At 40.1% G+C, this 18,874-nt stretch overlaps 2 protein-coding genes across 4 annotated transcripts in view; one reads left to right on the top strand and one right to left on the bottom strand.

Annotated features, from left to right (window-relative positions):
* The first annotated feature begins 687 nt into the window (after positions 1-687).
* On the top strand, positions 688-9,826 carry LOC145786769 (uncharacterized). The gene is made up of 9 exons (XM_082598505.1): positions 688-824; positions 1,586-1,762; positions 2,076-2,267; positions 2,919-3,262; positions 3,586-3,915; positions 5,097-5,306; positions 6,006-6,126; positions 6,441-6,724; positions 7,077-9,826. The coding sequence occupies exons 1-9, from the start codon at positions 767-769 to the stop codon at positions 8,331-8,333; spliced, it is 2,973 nt and encodes a 990-aa protein (XP_082454631.1). The 5' UTR covers positions 688-766; the 3' UTR covers positions 8,334-9,826.
* Positions 9,827-10,104: 278 nt separating this feature from the next.
* LOC145786767 (SH3 and multiple ankyrin repeat domains protein 3-like) overlaps positions 10,105-18,874 on the bottom strand; it is a 49,950-nt gene continuing 41,180 nt past the window's right edge. Inside the window, exons 21-30 of one of the 3 annotated variants that reach the window (XM_082598502.1) lie at positions 16,895-17,020; positions 16,640-16,752; positions 16,400-16,520; positions 15,415-15,579; positions 14,822-15,086; positions 14,332-14,539; positions 13,724-13,911; positions 12,800-12,987; positions 12,567-12,623; positions 10,105-12,215 (exon numbers count right to left, since the gene is read on the bottom strand). In XM_082598502.1, coding sequence (XP_082454628.1) covers positions 11,491-12,215; positions 12,567-12,623; positions 12,800-12,987; positions 13,724-13,911; positions 14,332-14,539; positions 14,822-15,086; positions 15,415-15,579; positions 16,400-16,520; positions 16,640-16,752; positions 16,895-17,020 — 2,156 coding nt within the window. In that variant the 3' untranslated portion in view covers positions 10,105-11,490. The remainder of the gene's footprint in view (positions 12,216-12,566; positions 12,624-12,799; positions 12,988-13,723; positions 13,912-14,331; positions 14,540-14,821; positions 15,087-15,414; positions 15,580-16,399; positions 16,521-16,639; positions 16,753-16,894; positions 17,021-18,874) is intronic. The other 2 variants (XM_082598503.1, XM_082598504.1) reach the window with 2 other exon arrangements.

Raw genomic sequence — 18,874 nt, 5'->3', positions numbered from 1 at the left:
TAACCGATAACGGCACGACGAATTGAAATTTTTATAGTACAGTAAAAAAGTAAATACCAGTAGTAATAATATTATTATGGTTTTTCTTTATTGTCGCTCTGCAACTGCTCTTGCCTTCTAGCACAGAGCTCTCTTTTATCGATTTATGATGTCACCACGTTATTACCCGACTTATCTTCACTGCTTTATTCAAGAAAGAAGACAAATCAGTGTCGTATTTTAAACTCTGCGATATTACCTGACCTAGATGCTGAAATCGATTTCAGATCTAACAGCACTGAGCCAAAGGCGATGACCACTCGGCCACTGAGCTAGTTTCATCAGCGCAGTGATGTTGTGGCTGGACAGCAAACACACTCAATAAAAAGGAATCGGTGAGTTTTTCATTAAAATAACATACAAAACGAATGACATCTGATCGTTTTATTTAGAAAGGCTGCTTGACATTGCAGAAAAGATAATGTTTGCCAATCATGAGGGCAGGCCTAATGGTTTTTTCGAAGTTCTACAACGTTACTTAATTGTTTAAAAACATTGCAAAAACCTTCGATATCAAAAGACCTGGTTGTCAAAAAAACGAGAGACGGCCCTGGTTATTATCAGTTTCCTAGGAAAAAAGTTTGCGAGACTTGAGTGTACTAAAGCGTGAAACACTTCAAAGCGCAGATAGAAGCACTGTTAATGATACACGCACAAGATTTAGATGTGCGCAGCATAAGTTGTTTGCTCGATTCCGTGGTGTTTGTCCAACAAACAAAGTAAAAAGATGATGTGGAAACTACTGTTGATGTGGTTTATAATTGCAGAGAACAAGAACATATCATGTAAGTAAAGTTATAAAAAATAGTGTTATTTTAAGTTGCGTGTTGTCCTGTTGGGATGCTTTGCATGTTGTTGAATTACATGTTTGATTGAGATTTGAGAACCGTTTTAGCGTCTTCTTTCACAAACTCTTTGTGTTTGACGCTAATTGATCATTTAGTACTTTGTGGGGATGCAGAACTACTACTCGCTTAAGAAAATTGAAGATGGGTACAAAAGAACGCTACGAATTTACTTTCGTCTACTTGACTTTGCACTGCTTAACATCAAGTGCTCTTTTTATATCAATAAAACTATTTATTGTGTTATTCCGACTATTTGAACATGTTCTCTAGCTGTACAAAAAAAATCCAACTTAACTAAGATGGTAAAACTTGATGAGCAAGCGGCAAGCGCACCGTAATAACATGATTACATTGCAACTTCAACTGCAGACATACGGGCACATTACAGTTAGGGTCAAGATTACCGGTCCACTGTCCGGTTTAGTCTTAAAAAAGTTTCTGTTGCTTTAGATTTGTTGTTGCCAAGTTCACGCGTATAGTTTTTAGTTTGTGTTTTCACACATGGCTACTGACTGTGCAGTTTAGGACTCTGCCCAGTCAATAAAAGTATTTTGTTTATACATCTTAACGAATGTTAACCCAAGTCAAAAAGTGAAACTTTTGCTGGCTGGGGAGGTTGTGGTGCCTTTGCCACAGTATCTTTGCCTATACCAAAACATTGCAGCCTCTTAATTATCATAAGTTTTTTTAACCTTTAGATGCCAGCGATGTTTCAAACCAGAGCGATATCAATTACGGTTACAATTATGACGCCAACGTGACTTACCCTGAAGTCTATAGTATCGATGTTGGCGCGAGTGGAGACTACACTGATCATGCAACTGATGATGAAGACAATTACCTCGAACCTGATGGAACGGATGATTATTTTGACGGTATGACGAAGTTATTGATCAACATGACGTGACCGTTTGCGTTATGGAAAAGGAAGTAGGCTACAAATTTATGAGTAGGTTTGCACGTGAGGAGAAAAGAAACCATTACATCAACGCAGTAAAAGCAGAAAGGCTTGCGGAATTGTCTGCAAGACCAAAAACTTAATTTCTACTTCATTTTCGAGCTTACAAGTTTTCAGAAAGTTTTCTTTCTTTGGTTAATTCATTGTAGGTCAATTAATTGTTATATCAAAAAATGTCTCCGTTGGAATTTTAAAGCGCTTATTTTCATTGCACTTCAATTGTGCTGCAGAAAAAGCCATAGAAGAAGACAATGAGAAAGCAAAAAACAGCATCAACGCTTCTCTCTTGTTCTATTGCGACAATAACGAGATTTCTTTCACAATCGACAAGAAATGCGACGGTGTTCGGGACTGTTACGATTGTTCTGACGAAACTGGCTGTTCGGCTTCCATAGAACAATTCTTTTATTGTTACAAAGACGGTAAGAGAGCAATTAAAATGTGTTCGCCATATGCAACAGTTTTTCAGTTTTATAAATATCTTCCCAACTGGTAAGCCAGTGTGTACTGTTCATAGCCTATTTGTTTTAATTTTTATAAATTATTGTAAGCGTTTTAACGTAATTTCAAAGAATACAGTGCAATATAATATACGACATAACTACTTGAAAAGAACTATTGTAATAGTAATAGCTCATCATCCTTATAAAATAGTTACTAAGTGTGACTGGAATGTGGCCAAATCGGGGTCAAATGTTTACAACCTTCAAATCGTACATGATGGATGAATATTGATTGATTCGCTTGGTAATGACGTAGTAGCACTTGTTTCCATATTCTGTCTAATTCAGCCAACCCACTGGCATTTCTTACCAGTTACGTTGAAGCAATGTCTAAACCAGAGGTCACCATGGTCTAAACTAAACGCACACATTTATAGTACACTAAATTCATAACGTGAAATAAAATATACTTCAACAATAGTTGAATGTCACTGGTAAATATTGTAGAAAGTGGTGCTGTCTCTAAATTAGAGATTGGAGATCAGTTACTATTTGTATGGTTACTAATGCTTAGCCTTCCATAGGGGCAAAAGCAGTAAAAATCCATAACTTTCATGGCTATATTTCCAGGAATTTCCAGTACAAAAGCTGCTTCAAACGTCACTTATACGCTGAGCAATCCTTTCTGTATTCCAAGAATGAAATTTTGCGACGGTCGGCAAGACTGCGCCACTGGATTAGATGAGAAACAACTCGGAAGCGGATTCAAATGTGCAGTCAAAGACCAGTATAGAACTTGCATTCTACCGGACGACATGGTCTGTGATGATGTCATTGACTGTGAAGATAAGTCTGACACTTGCGATGAAACACATGTGACCAGCTTATCAACGTTTTCCAAAGGAGAAAGTGCAAGAAAGGATGCGTTTCAGTGTTTGAACGTAAACTACAACATATCCATTTTCCAACACCAGGTAATGGCTCGTATTAGGCTAAGTTATTAGCCTTTGCTGTCAGCGAGCAATAACGTAAACCACAGACTTAGGGGTTGTTCGATTATGATATGACGTCTTTGGGGGTAGAGGTGTCAGAACCTTGCGACAGATGTTATTTGGGGATTATAAACTGCAAGAAAATGACGTCATGTGTTATTTTAACAACCTATTGCTTAGTGTTAATTTTATAATACAGTATCTCTTTACATCATGTTATGTCTCGAATTAACTCAAAAACAACTTGGTGCTGTTTATAAATGTCAGCAAAACCATAGAAAAAGTTGTGACGTTTAATTGTTTAGGTATGCGATGGAGTTATAGACTGTCCTGATCTATCTGACGAGTGTTTGTGTGTGGAAACAGCTTCGGAGGCTATGAGGCAACTTTGCAACAGCGTTTGTTGGCCAAAATTGTATAAAGATAGCAGACAGTCCAGTGACAGTTGCTCTGACTGTGAAACGCTCCAAGTTCGTGTGTGTCCCGACAGCTACGGGGAAAACACCATCAAGCAAAAAGAAAGTTCTGGTTTTGACTCTTGTACATGTGTGGATCTTGATGGTATCTGTTCCACCAGCCACCTGGGAAGGTGGTCTGTGCTCCAAGAAAGCGTATGCATCACTCATAAAGACGAGGTAGGTAACTTCTATTTGCAACGATTTGTATTGTTTACGTACGTATGCGTTGCAACAACTATAAAAAGTAATGTACGTAAATGGTTGAAGTGTAACTTAATGCTGATGACGTGATAAACCTAGGACCTAGGTGAATTATTTTTGGAATATTATAAACGTTTCTCAACGTTACATCATTGTGAGCTTACTTGCACCAAATATGATGAATAATTCAACGACCAGTAAAAATTTGTAGGGCACAAATGTGTAAGCGCTGCCATGGTTGTATAGAAAGCATGACACAAACATAAACAATAAATCTTGTTGAACTTATCTTACTCCCAGTTTGCAGATATTGTATAGTTGTAACGAATTATAGTTAATCACGATCCAGGGATGTTACGATCTTACGTATTAAAGCATTACCATAAAAATTGAACTTTCTGAAGGACTGTATTATGCGTTAAGTAGTAACTTATTAGTAAACAGAACAACCAGGCTGCTATGAATGCGGTTGTACTGTGACGTCACGAACACTTGCTTGGAAAAGATTTTTGTAATTATCGTTGCGTTGCGAACCTAAGAGTACAATGCTCCGGCAGTGCACCATTCATCTATTAAGCAAATCGGCAAAGAAGCCCAATCAGCGGACTGATGTTTTTTCCTTGTGTAGCCTGCCATCCGTATTTCCGTAATCTGCTGATTAGAATCCACAATTTATTGATCCGCCAATGAACTTCGAGCAAACTGATGCTCAACTCACTAGTCAAAGGGTTGGCGGCCGCGTAGTAGATCCGCTGTTGGTGCATCAAACACTCTAATTTAAAAAAAATGTGATGACAGGAAAGCGTATGCACTTGAAACGTGTTATATGTAAATTAGTCACTCACTTCTCAATTTTTTTTTTGATGAAATTTGCGATTTTGTGTATTTTCTCGTGAACTGATGCACTGCTGCAACGTTTTGAAGAATGCACTTGACCATTTTCTACTGACGCATGACGGATAAAAGACAGTGTCAGGTCTGTGATACCATGATCAATTACATGACCAACGACTAAAACTTTTGTACTTTGCTACAGATTTTTTCGAAAAAAAGTGTTCGAAATAGCAAACCCCAGACAGCAAATTAACAGTTTTTTACATGTTTTTTTACATCAAAATACTGCTTCAACATGTCTAAACTTCATTAATGCTTTGCAGAAAGTCGATTTGTTGGAATGCTTGAGCATAGACGGGACATTCGACGTTGTACAAGCTCACAAGTGTGACGATCGTCCCGAATGCTTTTTCGGTGAGGACGAGTGTATCCCTGAATGTCGGAGCGTCCGACTAAATCGAACCGTTTCTAACGTTGCGAGACATTTTTGTGATCATCTTATTCAAGATCATGGATTCGTTTGTGGAAGCCAGGTCAGCATTAATTGACCGTTTTGATTTTTTTTTTTCTTTTACAAAAGCACTGCATTGTTTATAGAACTGCTAGCGCCGTGAAATCAGGCTGACAGGTTGCTGTATCCTGTACTGTAGATGCCAGATAAAAGAATAATATTTTGTTTCACTGAATTAGATCCTGCATGTATAGGGAGCACATGACAAGAGTGATGACGTCATCACCAGGTTAAGAAATCTCGATTCTTTTTTGTCAGCAATACCATTGTTCTTTCGAACCTTTTTAAAAGTGAACTAAAATGCATTTTTCAAACATGTGCATGTCGAAAATAAAACTTCAATCATTGTGCGAAACAGTTTCTATGCTTTCAGCAACGTTGCAGTACCTATTAAGGTGTCACCTTTATGCGTGACATGACTGAGCATACTACCAATCCTTCGTCATGACAACGACTAGTTTAAGCTTTCAATGAAGTCAGGGATTATCAATCCGGACAACATACCCCTGGGGTTTACATTAAAAACTAAATACATAACATAGGCTATATTTGTCGGTTCTTGATTGGAATGGTGTGTGGGGTCAATTTGCTTTCCAAATATCGACAGACGGTTTAACAACACTGCCATGGATGTACAATGAATAGCAGACAATACTCTTTCATTAAGCTATGTGAAGGCTGGTTGAGACTACCAACTAATTAATACCATCACTTGATTTAGACTGAAGACTCGTTGAGCGACAATATTATTCCCTGTGATGGAATACGGGACTGCAGCGATGGAACGGATGAGATGTTTTGTTCAACTCGTGTTCCTTGTCAAGATTTGAACACAAGAAATGGTATTTTTGTATTTTGTTGTCGCTCGTGCAATGTCGCTTGTCACATAAGGTAATGTCCATCACAAACTTGCCTTGCTCTGCACTTTACAAACCAGACAGTGTCAGCACACCTTTATAGAGGCGCATTGTAGTGGCCTGAACCCATTCCTCATACCGCAGCAAAAAATGATTGAAAGTAGAATTGTATTAATAAATCAACTTAAACACCTATTACAATGGGTTGTTAAATTTACAAAAATCAGCGATTTGTCGTCTGCACGCAACACGGTAATGACGACAGCTTCTCAGCCAAATCATATTCTTGATGTACACAGGAAGCGTGGTTACAAGTACGGGCTCTTTATCAACGGATACATTCGATATCAACCAGCTGTGCGATGGGATAGTTCACTGTGACAACAGAGCCGATGAAAATCCCATGATTTGCGTGAATGGTCGGAAGGAAGACTGTCTACATTCTATGGCTCGTTCTCAATCTTGTGATGGCAATACGTCACAGGATTGCACGCAACTTTCGACCCTGTCAGCGGGTCAAAGCTTTGTCGGCGGCAGAGGCTTGAACATGGGAAACAGCACTGCTGTAAATTCAATTCTGCAGGTATGAAAGAGCTATGCTGTAATTAAACTGAGTATTTTGCCATTAAATATCCGAAAAATTCTTTTCTTCTTATCAATGGTTTCCAAACACGAAAATATCATTTGAAAGCGTAGCATGTTAAATCAATTAGTATTTTACATAAGTTGTAAATACACAAATTAAACTGCAGGAAACTATTTGAATTTGAAGTATTGCATTTCACAATATTAAGACACATAAGGCAAAAAGACGTACAGTGATACAAGGCTTCCCGCGCAATGACGTCAATTATGTGCGTTAAAAGTTTTCGTCAGCGGGAATTTGATACAACACAAAAGTAATATGATTTATTTGTACTTTGTTTTATTTACAGTATGCTCTATTGATCTTTGCGGCAACCGGAACAATAGGAAACTTACTGGGAATGTTTTTCGGCATAATTAACTCGATTCTTGCTCTGCAAAGACAGCAAAAACCATCGTTTAAGGCTTTCGTGCTGTACATCCGCGAAAGCGTGTTATTCCCAACAGTTGGATTGGCAAAGGGCTTATTTTGTATCTACTTGGCTGGTGTCTTATTGCATGATGCAAGTAGCCAGGTTAACTGTTGGATGGGCGGCTTGTGGCGAGTCGACGAGTCTTGTAATGTGCTTGGTGCTCTCGCCTTTGTCAGTGTAAACACCAGCTGGTTTGCATTATTTGTTTACGGAACGTTTGAAACCTTCTCGGTCTTCATAAACCCGGGGAAGAATTCTGAAGAAAGCTCAGCTGAATTTCTTCCAAGCAATAATAAGAAGAAATCAGTGAAAAAGAGATGTTTTGTTCTAGCTTGGTTAGCTGCTTCCTTTGTATTTTTTCTGTTGATTTGGCTTCCGATGTGTGTGTCAGCTGCGTGGGCGGTTAGCCAGTATGACACATACGCTCTGGCTAACTTTACAACAGCGTCGAATATTCTCCCGACTGATGCCATCAGCCGCGACCAAGCAATGCAGTTGTCAGAAAGAGCGGTGGCTATGAGCCGAAACTCTTCACCATTAGAAAATAGGTTTTCGTGGACACAGATGGAAGCTCTCATGGAAACTTACTCGGATTCGCTTGGCTTTCGATTGTACGGTGTGATCGGGTACTATTCGTACACAACCGCTTGCTTGCCACTGCTGCTATCTACGCCGTCCAGTGTTTACCACGACAGTGCTGCAGAAAGGTTTTCTTTTATATTTATGATTTTGGATTGTTGCATTTGCGTCTACGTGCTAGCAGTTTCGACAGTCGGATTTGTTCACGTTTCCAAGTCGTTGAAATCTCCTGAAAATCAAGTTTCAACTAATCATTCAATTGACTGTTCTGTCCTTGCTTTTGCTGTTGCAGAGGCGATAGCTTGGATCCCTATCTTTGTCATGTATTTCGTAAACCGTTTGCTGCCAAACACGATAAGTGACTACTTGTACCAGGCCATACTGCTTCTATCACTGGCTGTCAATTGTGGTCTTGTATCTGTCCTGTTGCATTTTCGAAAGCAGAGAGTGGCCATGCTGCTCTGTTCATCTAAAAAGAGCCAAGCGAACGGCGATGACAACCGAGAAAGAATGACAATGCTTGACAACGAGCGACGACAAGATGTATTTGGTTGAAGCGCGGACAAATAGTTGAAGACTTAGAAGTCTCAGACAATGGAAACTCAGCAAAGCTTCGGACTATCGCTTCAGTGCTAAATAAAATATTATATTTGTTGTATTGTTTGTTTTTCAGTAGGCCTACGCACGCAATGATGATTTTCCAAGCTAACCAAACCCATTCTGTTTACATCGATTCAACGTTTGTGGATATTGAATCTTTAAAAAAAGACGAATTTTGAGAGCTGGAATTGTATTACAGGACAGCCGCAGCAACGCTACCTTTATGGTTAGATTTTGATGATGTTGCATCGGCTCTCTCGTGCATTGTGGAGCAGTTTTACTTAGAACTGCTAAACTTATTTTGAAATGTTATCCATATTCAACGTGACTTTTTTGTGTTCTGTCTTGATTATTAAACGATTTATGCAATCATAGGTGAAACTTTCATCTGCTCACATGTTCGATCTTTTGTTTAGGCTGTCTGTCAGTTTTATTTAAGCACTGTTCGTAACTTTATTGAAATTAATTCAAAATTGCATCACAATGAATTTACTTTCGTCTCATCATTATTAAGTTCCTTCCTCTCGTCGAGGGTTGGAGGCAACGAGGCGCCAAGTTTCTCTGTTAGATTTTTCTACTGCAGTTTTGTAATTAAGTTTTGACCAGTCTTCAATATCGTTAGTCCAAACTCTTGGTGGTCTGCCCCTATTTCGTCTGCCGTTCATTTTTCCTTCTAACTTTCGTATACGTAACCTTTAATTCTCCATCGCATGCACGTCTTACTTTTAGGGTTTCGCCACCTTTTTCTTTTGTTGGTTTTGTTCCCGTACTTTATTTTTTAACTTCACCATTTAGCCTGCTATTGTAAACCCACAAAGAAAAATAAATTAAATTGATCGACAAACTAACATAGTACCGATACTGATAACAGCATTTGTGCACTCATGTGCAGTAATAATACCGAGTTGTCATGCTTTATTCAGGTCGAACCTTGCACTTCTGTCATCTTGCACAAGGAAATTAACCTTGTGCAGGTTTTAACCGTCCCTCGTGGGCAGCGGTTTCGAAATGCGAAACTTATTGATTACTAGTCAGCCGCAAAATTGGAGTAAGATCACCATCAGCAATATTTCAGCAAGTGGCTGAAGTTGATAAATGATGAAACTAAGTAACAACTGAGCAAGCCATAACTTGGCAGTCACAAGTTAGCAAATTCAGTTTGGCAAGCAAGTACTACGTGAGCACGTAAATCCCATTTTCTAACTTGACAGTAGCTGAAATGTAATTGCAAAACAGCTTTCTGCTTTTGCGTTGTCACTCCAGGGCGAAAGAACTAACCACGTACTCCGCATCTTGTTCTGAACCTTTTGACTCCTTCAGGTTGACGTGTAAAAGGTGATCGTAGCCTACTAACTGTGACATCATGAACTTCAAACAAACCAAACCTCTAAGTGCAAAATTCTTCCTCTTTCCAAGCCTCTGGAATACGTCGCCTCAATTGTGTACACCAGTGAAATTTCGTTTGTATTTTCTTTATACACAGCTCACAAACCAGCAGCTAATCCAAAAAATTGCGGCATTTTTACGTCAATCCAACGCAATGAAGACGTTGGATCGTGCAGTGAAAAGACGCATCTTTCTGGACAGCGAATGACGCCATCTGCTTGTTGAAATATTCCCAAACAACAAAATCCGTCATTTTACATTGATTCAACGTGAATCAATGTAAAATGACGGATTTTGCTGCCTGGGTTGTTGTGTATTTGGTCGTAGCAACAATATTACAATCAGTGTTTGACAAGATACTTTGTGAAAACAGAAAAAGTTGAATTCCCTTTTTAACGTCCCGAGAACATCGTTGAAACCAAGGAAAAAGATAACTTGTTTGACTGGGTGATTTTTCCGACGATCACAGTCACATCAGTGAAGAGTAACTTTGTCATTACCGTCAACCAACGTCGCGTAACATTAAATTTGTAATTTAAAAAACACTGCATCGATAAACCACACAATTCAAAAATTCCAAAGAGAAAAGGCCCAGCTAGCGAAACTGGTCTTTTTGCATCGACTTAAATTTTTGCAGACCTTAACCCAGACAGCAAATCAGTCCTTTTTTACATTGATTCAAAGTCTGCAGACGTTGAATCAATGTAAAAAAGGACATTTGCTGGCTAGAAAATTGATAAATAACAATTTTACTAACTGAAATGATTTAAACGCAAAATGCAGCCATGCTGAAGTCACACAAATCTGTGGGAAAATATACATCGGCTGCGGGGATGTGATTTATCAATCGTGGAGTGATCATTTCATCGAACAGAAGGACACTCGTGGTAGTTTAAAGGGGGAAAGTACCACATTACGTCATAGAGAAAATATCGTTTTTTATAGATCACTTTTAAAAACGCATACACTGATATGTCAAGAAAAAGGCAATAATAACTGCAAGTGATAATGGAAAAATGTCCAATGATATTTGGCAATCACTTTCATCACGTGATGGCTGATCAATAAGAAAATGGAAGAGCATCGTAAAAAAATGAAACACAACAGCGCTAAAGCTTGGAGCAAGTAGAAATGCACTTAATACAGCAATATCCGATTAGCAAGGACTGACTGATTTTCAAGATCAGACGAAAAAACAGTTGCTGATAACATAAGTTCTCAGCTGTGATGCAATTGAACGAAAAAGCAATGTTGTAGACTCGGCCATTGTTAACGTGGTTTGGTATTTATCTCAAAAACTAGAATGATAAATTTGTTCAAACTGGTAAAAAATAAAGCATGGCGTGTCCGAAACAGCAAATCAATATTTTGCCTTGATTTAGCATCTACAGATGGCAAATCAATGTAAAAGTGATTTCCTGACTAGAGTGAAACACGAGACGTTTTCACTTGGGGCATTGTGGACGGCGTGGATATAACACAAATATTAAGTTTGACATTGCCAAGATGGGATTTGAAAGAAAGCATAGCTTCCAGATGTAGCTTTCAGGTAATCTGCGCTGTTGGACCACACGCTATTGCCAACTCTAACCCTGATGCAATCGTGTAGAAATCAGACTGCTTCTGTAAGGCACACTCAGTTTCGGCAAGAAGCTCTCTCCGCAGACGTTGAGACAACGAATAATAACGGTGCGCAACAAAGAACGAGTTAAATCTTCATTGTAGACTACTGACTGGCTAGCTTCTTTAGGGAACGTTCTATTGTTAAGCGATGGCCGACTCTGGTAACGCCCAATTCCTGTAGGTCGTCTTTGCCCAACTCCGGCAAGTGGGCACCGATGATTTCATTCTCGGCGAAAACATGAGCATAACTTCCAAGCCCAAGATCATTGAGCCATTTGCACACGTCATCGACATCCCACTCCAACAGTGGTTTGACGCCGGCGTCAGTTTTCGTTGGTTCAGGAGTCGGCGCGGGAGTTGCTGCCGGCACGCTGCTATTGGAGGGTGCGGAGGTGTGGTTCGTGACGTCTACCCGAGAAGGGGTGTGGTTCACGTAGTTGTGCGATGACAGATTGGACGACTTCGCCGGTTCGGACTTTGAAGCCGTGAAACTGACCTTAGTCAGGACAATGCTGCTCGCAGGGTTGTTCGGCTCCGATTGTTGGAAAGGAGATTTGGTTTTCTTCAAAGCGTCGCGATAGATATTCCCGGTTGTCTGTTCTGAAATGTTCTTCGGGTCGTAAGAAAGCGACACGCCGACATCGGAACCTTCCTCCGACGATACAGCCGACACAACCGACAAAGTTTCAATATTCGATTTACTCTCACCATGGGGGTGGTGTCGGTTGTTGGGCCCAATATCGTCCACCCCCGAGTCTGTGTTGCTGACGTTGTCCAGGCCATTAGAGGGCTGGCTGTTGTATCGGTCATTCGTAGTGGTCAAGTGATCTAAGAGAAAAAATAAAACACGTCACAGTGGTACAAGGAAGGCTAAAGCTTGCAGCAAGCTCTGCTTGTGGATGTAACAATATGCAACAAGCTAGGGAAGAATTTTAAAGCGAGCTTGAATACATATTTACTTAACCTTCTCTTATAAAACAGACATCGTGCATAAGCTATTGGGATAAGAAAACAAATATTTGGAAACTGACACAAACGAGGCAGACTGATAACGCATGCTAGGGAAGAAAGGTTTCCAAATGAAAAATTCCCATACCGTAACCAGAGTACCTGGGCCATGGGAAAGTTTCATTAAATAGCATGCTTTGTTTACCGTATCAACTCCAACATAGCACAAACCTTTAAGCTTGGCAGGCTGGAACGAGGTGGACGGTGCTTTCGAAGGTCTGCTGTTGACTGAAAGAAAAAGAATGAAAAATAAACACACAAGGTAGTTGGGAGGAAATGACCAAATAAGACAATAACCAGTTAACCACCTCTCAATTTCCACCACCAGCGCGATACCATGGACCACATGCCAAGCGGTGAAGTTGAAATTGTGTCAACTTACTAAGTTACATCAAAATACTAACCTGCAAAATTGGCTGGAGGAGCAATCGTGGCTCCCAGCATGGTGTCAGGAGGAGGTGGCAAGATCATTGGGTCGTGACTGGAGATCGGATGCGGTTGAGATGTAGGGGGAGGCGGTGGAGGGAGATTGTAAGGAACGGATGGTTGTTGAGGAGGTGTCGGTGGTGGAGGTGGGAGCTGCATTAATTCCCTGAGTAAAAGGAATCACAGTTTAATCAGCAATAAAGAAGATGTGGCTTCGGATGCGGTTCTACTGAAGCAAACGCATTATAAGATAATTAAGTAATAGTTTTTCAGATGTATGCTCCAAAGATCAACGGACATCTCTCTTACAAATTCGCCGATAAAGTTCTATTTTAAGTTTACGCCACAGCAGCGCTTGGAAAAGTTATCCACACAGGTTTTAGTCGAGCAAACAGTTAAATAACAGTTTCGAGAAATAACAATAGTCCTTTTCTTTTGTGTGCGTTGTAACAGCGTACAACATAAAGACATTGCAATGCGACGTATGTGCAAACACGACGGAACAACCGTCGCCTGCATACATGAGTGGTGAGAGGTCTGGTACGGCACTCGAAAGGGCGCCGGTTCGACACCGCTCAAGAGCATGCGGTTGTGTCTTTGGCAAGACACCCAACCTCATGCCTGAAGGTGGACACGAAGATTGGCTTCCTTGCCTTCCCGTCTACTGAATCTAAACCTTTATCCAACAGGCGTAAGCCTGGATACAACACAACCAGCAGAAACAGCTAGAGACTATCGAGCAGTATCGACTCAACGTCATTTCGTGCCTGATGCAAAAGCTCTTCCCACTCAGCTACGTATCCAACAAGGTTGTGTAAGTTAAAGTTAAAAACGTAAAGGCCGTTTGACGATGCGTAAATCAGCGTATAACGTAACGGACGTCATGAAAGGCGTAAAGTTACCGCATTTCTTCTGTAGTCGGCTTCGGTATTGCCTTGTTGGTTTTGTGAATCTGGCTTGCTGGAACGGTGGAAGACTGCTTTGAACTTGCAGCCACGTGTATCTGTGGCTCTGTCTGACTGCGTTGCCTCAAACTTTCCTGCTTGGCAGCCAATGCTATTGAAAGAGCAGATTCTCCATTGGCGGTTACCTGTTTGGATTGAAGAAAAAAAAAGGTAACAAAATGATTAACCCTTAAATGAGCAAGCGGGTTATTTGTCGCATTGGTCGAAGTGAGCAAGATAGAACAACCGTAAGCAAACAAAAAAGGAGGGAATCTCAAATAAACCACGTGATCACACCATGCATCGTAGTATTAGGCATATTTGCACAATTATTTTGCACAATTATATAAGTATTCAACCTATGTTGAAAGCTTAGTGGTTGTATGGTATTTATCAAACATTTGACCAATTTCGGTCCTAGATAAGATGAAATCTGAATCCTCTTTCGGATATGAGGAAATTGTTGAAAGCATTTAATAAACGTCCTATTCCTTGCTTAACATCTGCCTAGTTCAACACACACTTGAATAGCAAAAAAAAAAAATTTAGAAACAAGAGAAACTTACTCTGTTGTGGGAATCCGATTTTCTGTCAGGCTTACGGGCGACAGCTGGCGGCGGTTTCGACACAAGGTTGTGAGTTATTGGCACAGAGTCAACTTTGTTGGAGGCTTCCCCTGAACTGAGTCGCTGACGTCGTTGTTGAGCTTGCACTGCAACCGCAGCGGCGATGCCTGACAGGTCTCCTCGTGGTGGACCCGCAAGCATTCCTCTTCTGCAAAAGTGAAACGGAAAGTCGTTAAGTTAAAATTAACATCATACTTTAGGTGACTCAGAAATGAATTTATGAACAAAAACGCTTTGGCGCTAATGACTTGTCATACAAGAGTTCACAGTCCTTCTTGAATAGATGTAAACCATTGTCATGAGCAGCAGCAATTTCACCTCAACTTTCCATGCAGTTTGTGACTAGACTACGTAATAATGAACCTAATTAGCAAGTTTATTTTTGTGAATGCTTGCTGTGCTAATAAACGGAGGCACCGAAATAACTCACCCCATGGTGGAGGTTGGTGAATGCAGACGAGGCGCATGATGGGTTTGTGGGGATAGTTTAGGAGGGTTGTAGGTTTGTGGAATCGGTGGAGGGGGCTGTTGCGGGACTTGGAAAGACGAAGGTGGAGCAGGAGTTTGAAATGATGCTGGAGGAACTTGAGGAGGCTGAGCTGCAATCAAAGTGCGTAGTTCCCTCTCCTCTCTAGGATCGTTGGTAAGACGGCTTGTTCTTCTTGTAGGTGGAGGTGGAGGCTTCTTGGAGGATGCTAAAGAAAATGAATAATCTTGATTTGGATTCTTTTCGTAGCTCAGATGATGTATAAAAGTGTCTATTAGACTATAGGTAATGGTAATGTCATGTCAATCCTATGGCAATTACACCAAGTCAAACCGGTTCGATAAGGGGTGAAGTTGCTGGTAAAATCGAGGCAATTAAACATCGATCCAATGACAAAGCTGACTGTAGGGCAACATTTTCTACAATCAGAATACAACAAGTCGTATGCTCAACAAGGTACTACTCTGGGACAATCCAAAACCTTGCACTTTAGCTATCCCATAAAGTTGTGTCAGTGGTCGAAACACGACACATACCTGCGGAGGTGTGACTTTTATAATTGTCGCCACCAGGGTGAGCCATTGACGCAGCTGCAGAGCTGGCAGACGCAGACATTGCGCTGGCAGCGAAAGTGCTGTTTCTTTCTGCAGATGCAGTAGTTTTCGGATTTCCGTTTTCAACAATGTCGTCCACTACCACACCTAAACAGTTTTTGAATTTACAACATGTTTCTGACAAACTTCAACAGAAAATCACACATGCACACTGTTGCTAGTGTTCAACTTTTCCTAGCGTCCAAAATTGCACTAAAGCGAAGCTCATTTTTGATAAATCACACATATTTAATTAGCTGGCCAAAGCAAAAAAATCCACCAGCAGCATTAAGCCAATTTAAAGCAGCTACTTATTCTGAGATCAGTAATCTAAACGTAAATATTAACAAAAATGTAAAGCAATTAGTGATTGATAAACAATGTAAAAGAGCACAGCAAACTAAAAATGTAAAAGAAACAAAAATCTGAATACATGCAAAATACTCTAAAAGCTAGAAGTGTTTGGTGTAAATTATCTTGAATCGATCTAAAACGTTATGTTGCCGTTGAAAACAATGGAAGGTTTTGCATTTACTAAACTGACTTCGCATCCCTTCAGTTGCACTGTAATCACAGTATTACTATAACCCTTGGTTGGATTTTACTTCACTACCTCTAAACTACAACAATACAAATTGGATATGACCTCTTTCATACTTCAGCTGTATAAGTTTGACTCTCTGATTTCTGATATAAATTCTGCACTCATGGACCATAAACAGTAGATCAATAAACTAACAAAGACCTTATTATTCACATAAAAAACGTTGAAAATTTAATTGTTTGTAGGCACATCAATCGTGTCAAGTGAAATAAATGTCAGCAAACCTGTGATGGTCGAATACGCGTACAGCACTACATGCAAGCAAACAGTGTAAAGCTCACGGAAACACGGTGTTAGTAGCAAATCCAGCAGCACTACATTTACTTGAATCGCCAGGAATAGCCGGTGGTACAACACGTACAAGACGACGGCTCGTTGCGACAGAAAACGTTTGAGATTCTTGAGGATTGGGACGAGTTTTCTGCCCTTCCTTATCGAAAATGTCCTGCGAGTAAACAGAAGCTGGTGCCAGGGCCAAGGACGAACAGACGATCGTCGGCATGATCGGCAACGATCGTCAAATGCAAAAAAGATTTTGCTACGATCGGGCCCAGAAATAATCACCTGGAGATCTTGTGCACGAAACCGCCGGCTGATCGGCCGTCGGCGGAGAGTCGCGGTCGCTTCATCTTGATTATCGTCAGAGTCTTCCATTGCTAAGATACTGTCCAGTTTTCCTACACCCAACCAGAAAATGAAGATGTTTTTTATGTCAATTCAACGTCAAGCGAAGTTGAATCAACAAAACTATCAAAAATTACACCCACCAACCACCACAAGCAAGTTGGTACAAACTGGACCATTTTATTGCATTCTCACCTATGGCCGATACTATTGACCCCGTTCTGTGTAACTGATGACGTGGAGATGGAGGTTTCTGAGTTAATGATGATGTCATAGACCCATCACTTGAAGACGACTTAACATTGCCGTCTGCTGAAGACTCTACAGGACAAACAAGAAATTGACAAAGGGCAAAGCGAACAACCGTAAAAGGCTTGAGATGACAGTGGAAAAAAACTGTTATACCATTTCATGTGGGTTGTGTGTGTATATGTGTTTGCATGAGTGTGTGTGCATGCGTGCGTGTACGTATGCCATGGTGTTTCGTAAAATTTTGATAACAAACGATGTCGAATCTTTTTGAAAACACCTTGCATACGACTGTGGTTGTTTGTGGCAGCTTTTTTGCTTCACTAAAACAGCTTTCAAACAACGTCGTCAATTCATCGGCAGCGGAAGGCGAATCGCCGGGCGCGACCAAATACCTATACTTCCCACACGACCTGGAGAACATGTTGGAACACGTCCGATGCGTTGGTGTGCTTTAACATTCTTCTCGTTCAATCAGCGATGTTAATTGAGCTTTCAGATCCAAGTTTTGTTAGCTTAGCGATGACATAGGGACAGGTATTCAACCAGCTAGTTACAACAACTAACAAGTGTAAGATATTATGAAAGCGGCTGCGCAAATAAACCACATCTACAAGTCATGTTCTGTGACTGAAATATTAACTTTGGCCTCTGCTCAACATGGTCTGATCCTGCAATCAAACACAACTGCACTGAAACTGTTTGGAAATTCGTTTATCTTCCAAAAAGATCTTATTTGTTCACATTCCTTCATGCTCCAAGATGGAAATTTTAAACAATGTTATTAAAAAGTATTGCTTGTCACACTACTACTACTTATAAACTATTTTTTTTGATTGACCACTTCTGTGCAAGCCACTTAGCTAGCAGAAAATACTGAACATACTTTTCGATTTCTTTGATTCTTTTGCTTTCACGCTCTTTTTCTTGGATTTTCGCAGAGATGAGTTGGAAAGATCATAGCTGCCTATGCTTGGCATACTTTACGATAGCTACAGATCGGTTTAGTAACTTAATAGCACACAACAAACAATAAACAAAGGCTAGAAAACAATTCAAAAGCTTAGAAAACTATTAAGTGATTCGTAAACTAAATCACAAAACCAATTTCAATAAACTAAAAGCTGTTTCTTTTCTCCTTGAAAGCACAGCACTGAAAATAAAATTTCAAAAAAAATCATAGTTTCTATCATGCAAAAGAAAAAATCAAATGAAGACAACTAGCTAAAAATTGATTCTATCTTTTTTACCAAATCAACATTACCTAACAACTAACTCTAACCGTCAAGCAATGAATCTCTGAACCACAACACTAATGCGCGCGCGGCTGAAATGAATCCATTAGAAATTTAGGAGTTGTTATTCAAGCCAATTTAGCTTAAAGCAAATACAAGCCTCAAGGTAAAGCCACCACCTTGACAAACAACTCCAATCCGGCGCGCCTAACACCGCAAGCTTTGCGTCAAAGTTACGTTGGAAAAGATTGAATTGACTAAAATAATCTACTTCAAGGTCAGCACGGAAATTCATCAAAAATATCGCGAAAGGTATAACACAAATGATTGAATTTTACATCGTTTCAACGTTGATTGATTTGATAATACAATCCAATCGATGTTCGTGATTTCACGTCTACTGGCAAGACAATAATCTGCGCCAAAAATCATTTAATAACCATGCGTCAAATAACAACTTTAGAACTACATGGCGTCTAAATATAGATTCGGTGTGACTAATAGACAAAACTTAAAGATTTTCAGTTGTGTCAACGAAACATTCATAGGCTGGGGATCCCAGAAAACAAATCAATCGTTTTTTTTACATGGATTCAACGTTTGCAGGCGTTGAATCAAAGTAAAAAACGGTTGATTTGCTGTGTGAGATGTTTCACTTTTCTCTCTTGACTTCAACCGCACTGCAGTATAT

This window comes from Aplidium turbinatum, chromosome 17 (assembly GCF_918807975.1).
Source record: "Aplidium turbinatum chromosome 17, kaAplTurb1.1, whole genome shotgun sequence".
NCBI classification, from domain to species: Eukaryota; Metazoa; Chordata; class Ascidiacea; order Aplousobranchia; family Polyclinidae; genus Aplidium; species Aplidium turbinatum.
Note: the sequence above shows the minus strand (reverse complement) of the source record. Positions and strands in the feature narration are given on the sequence as shown.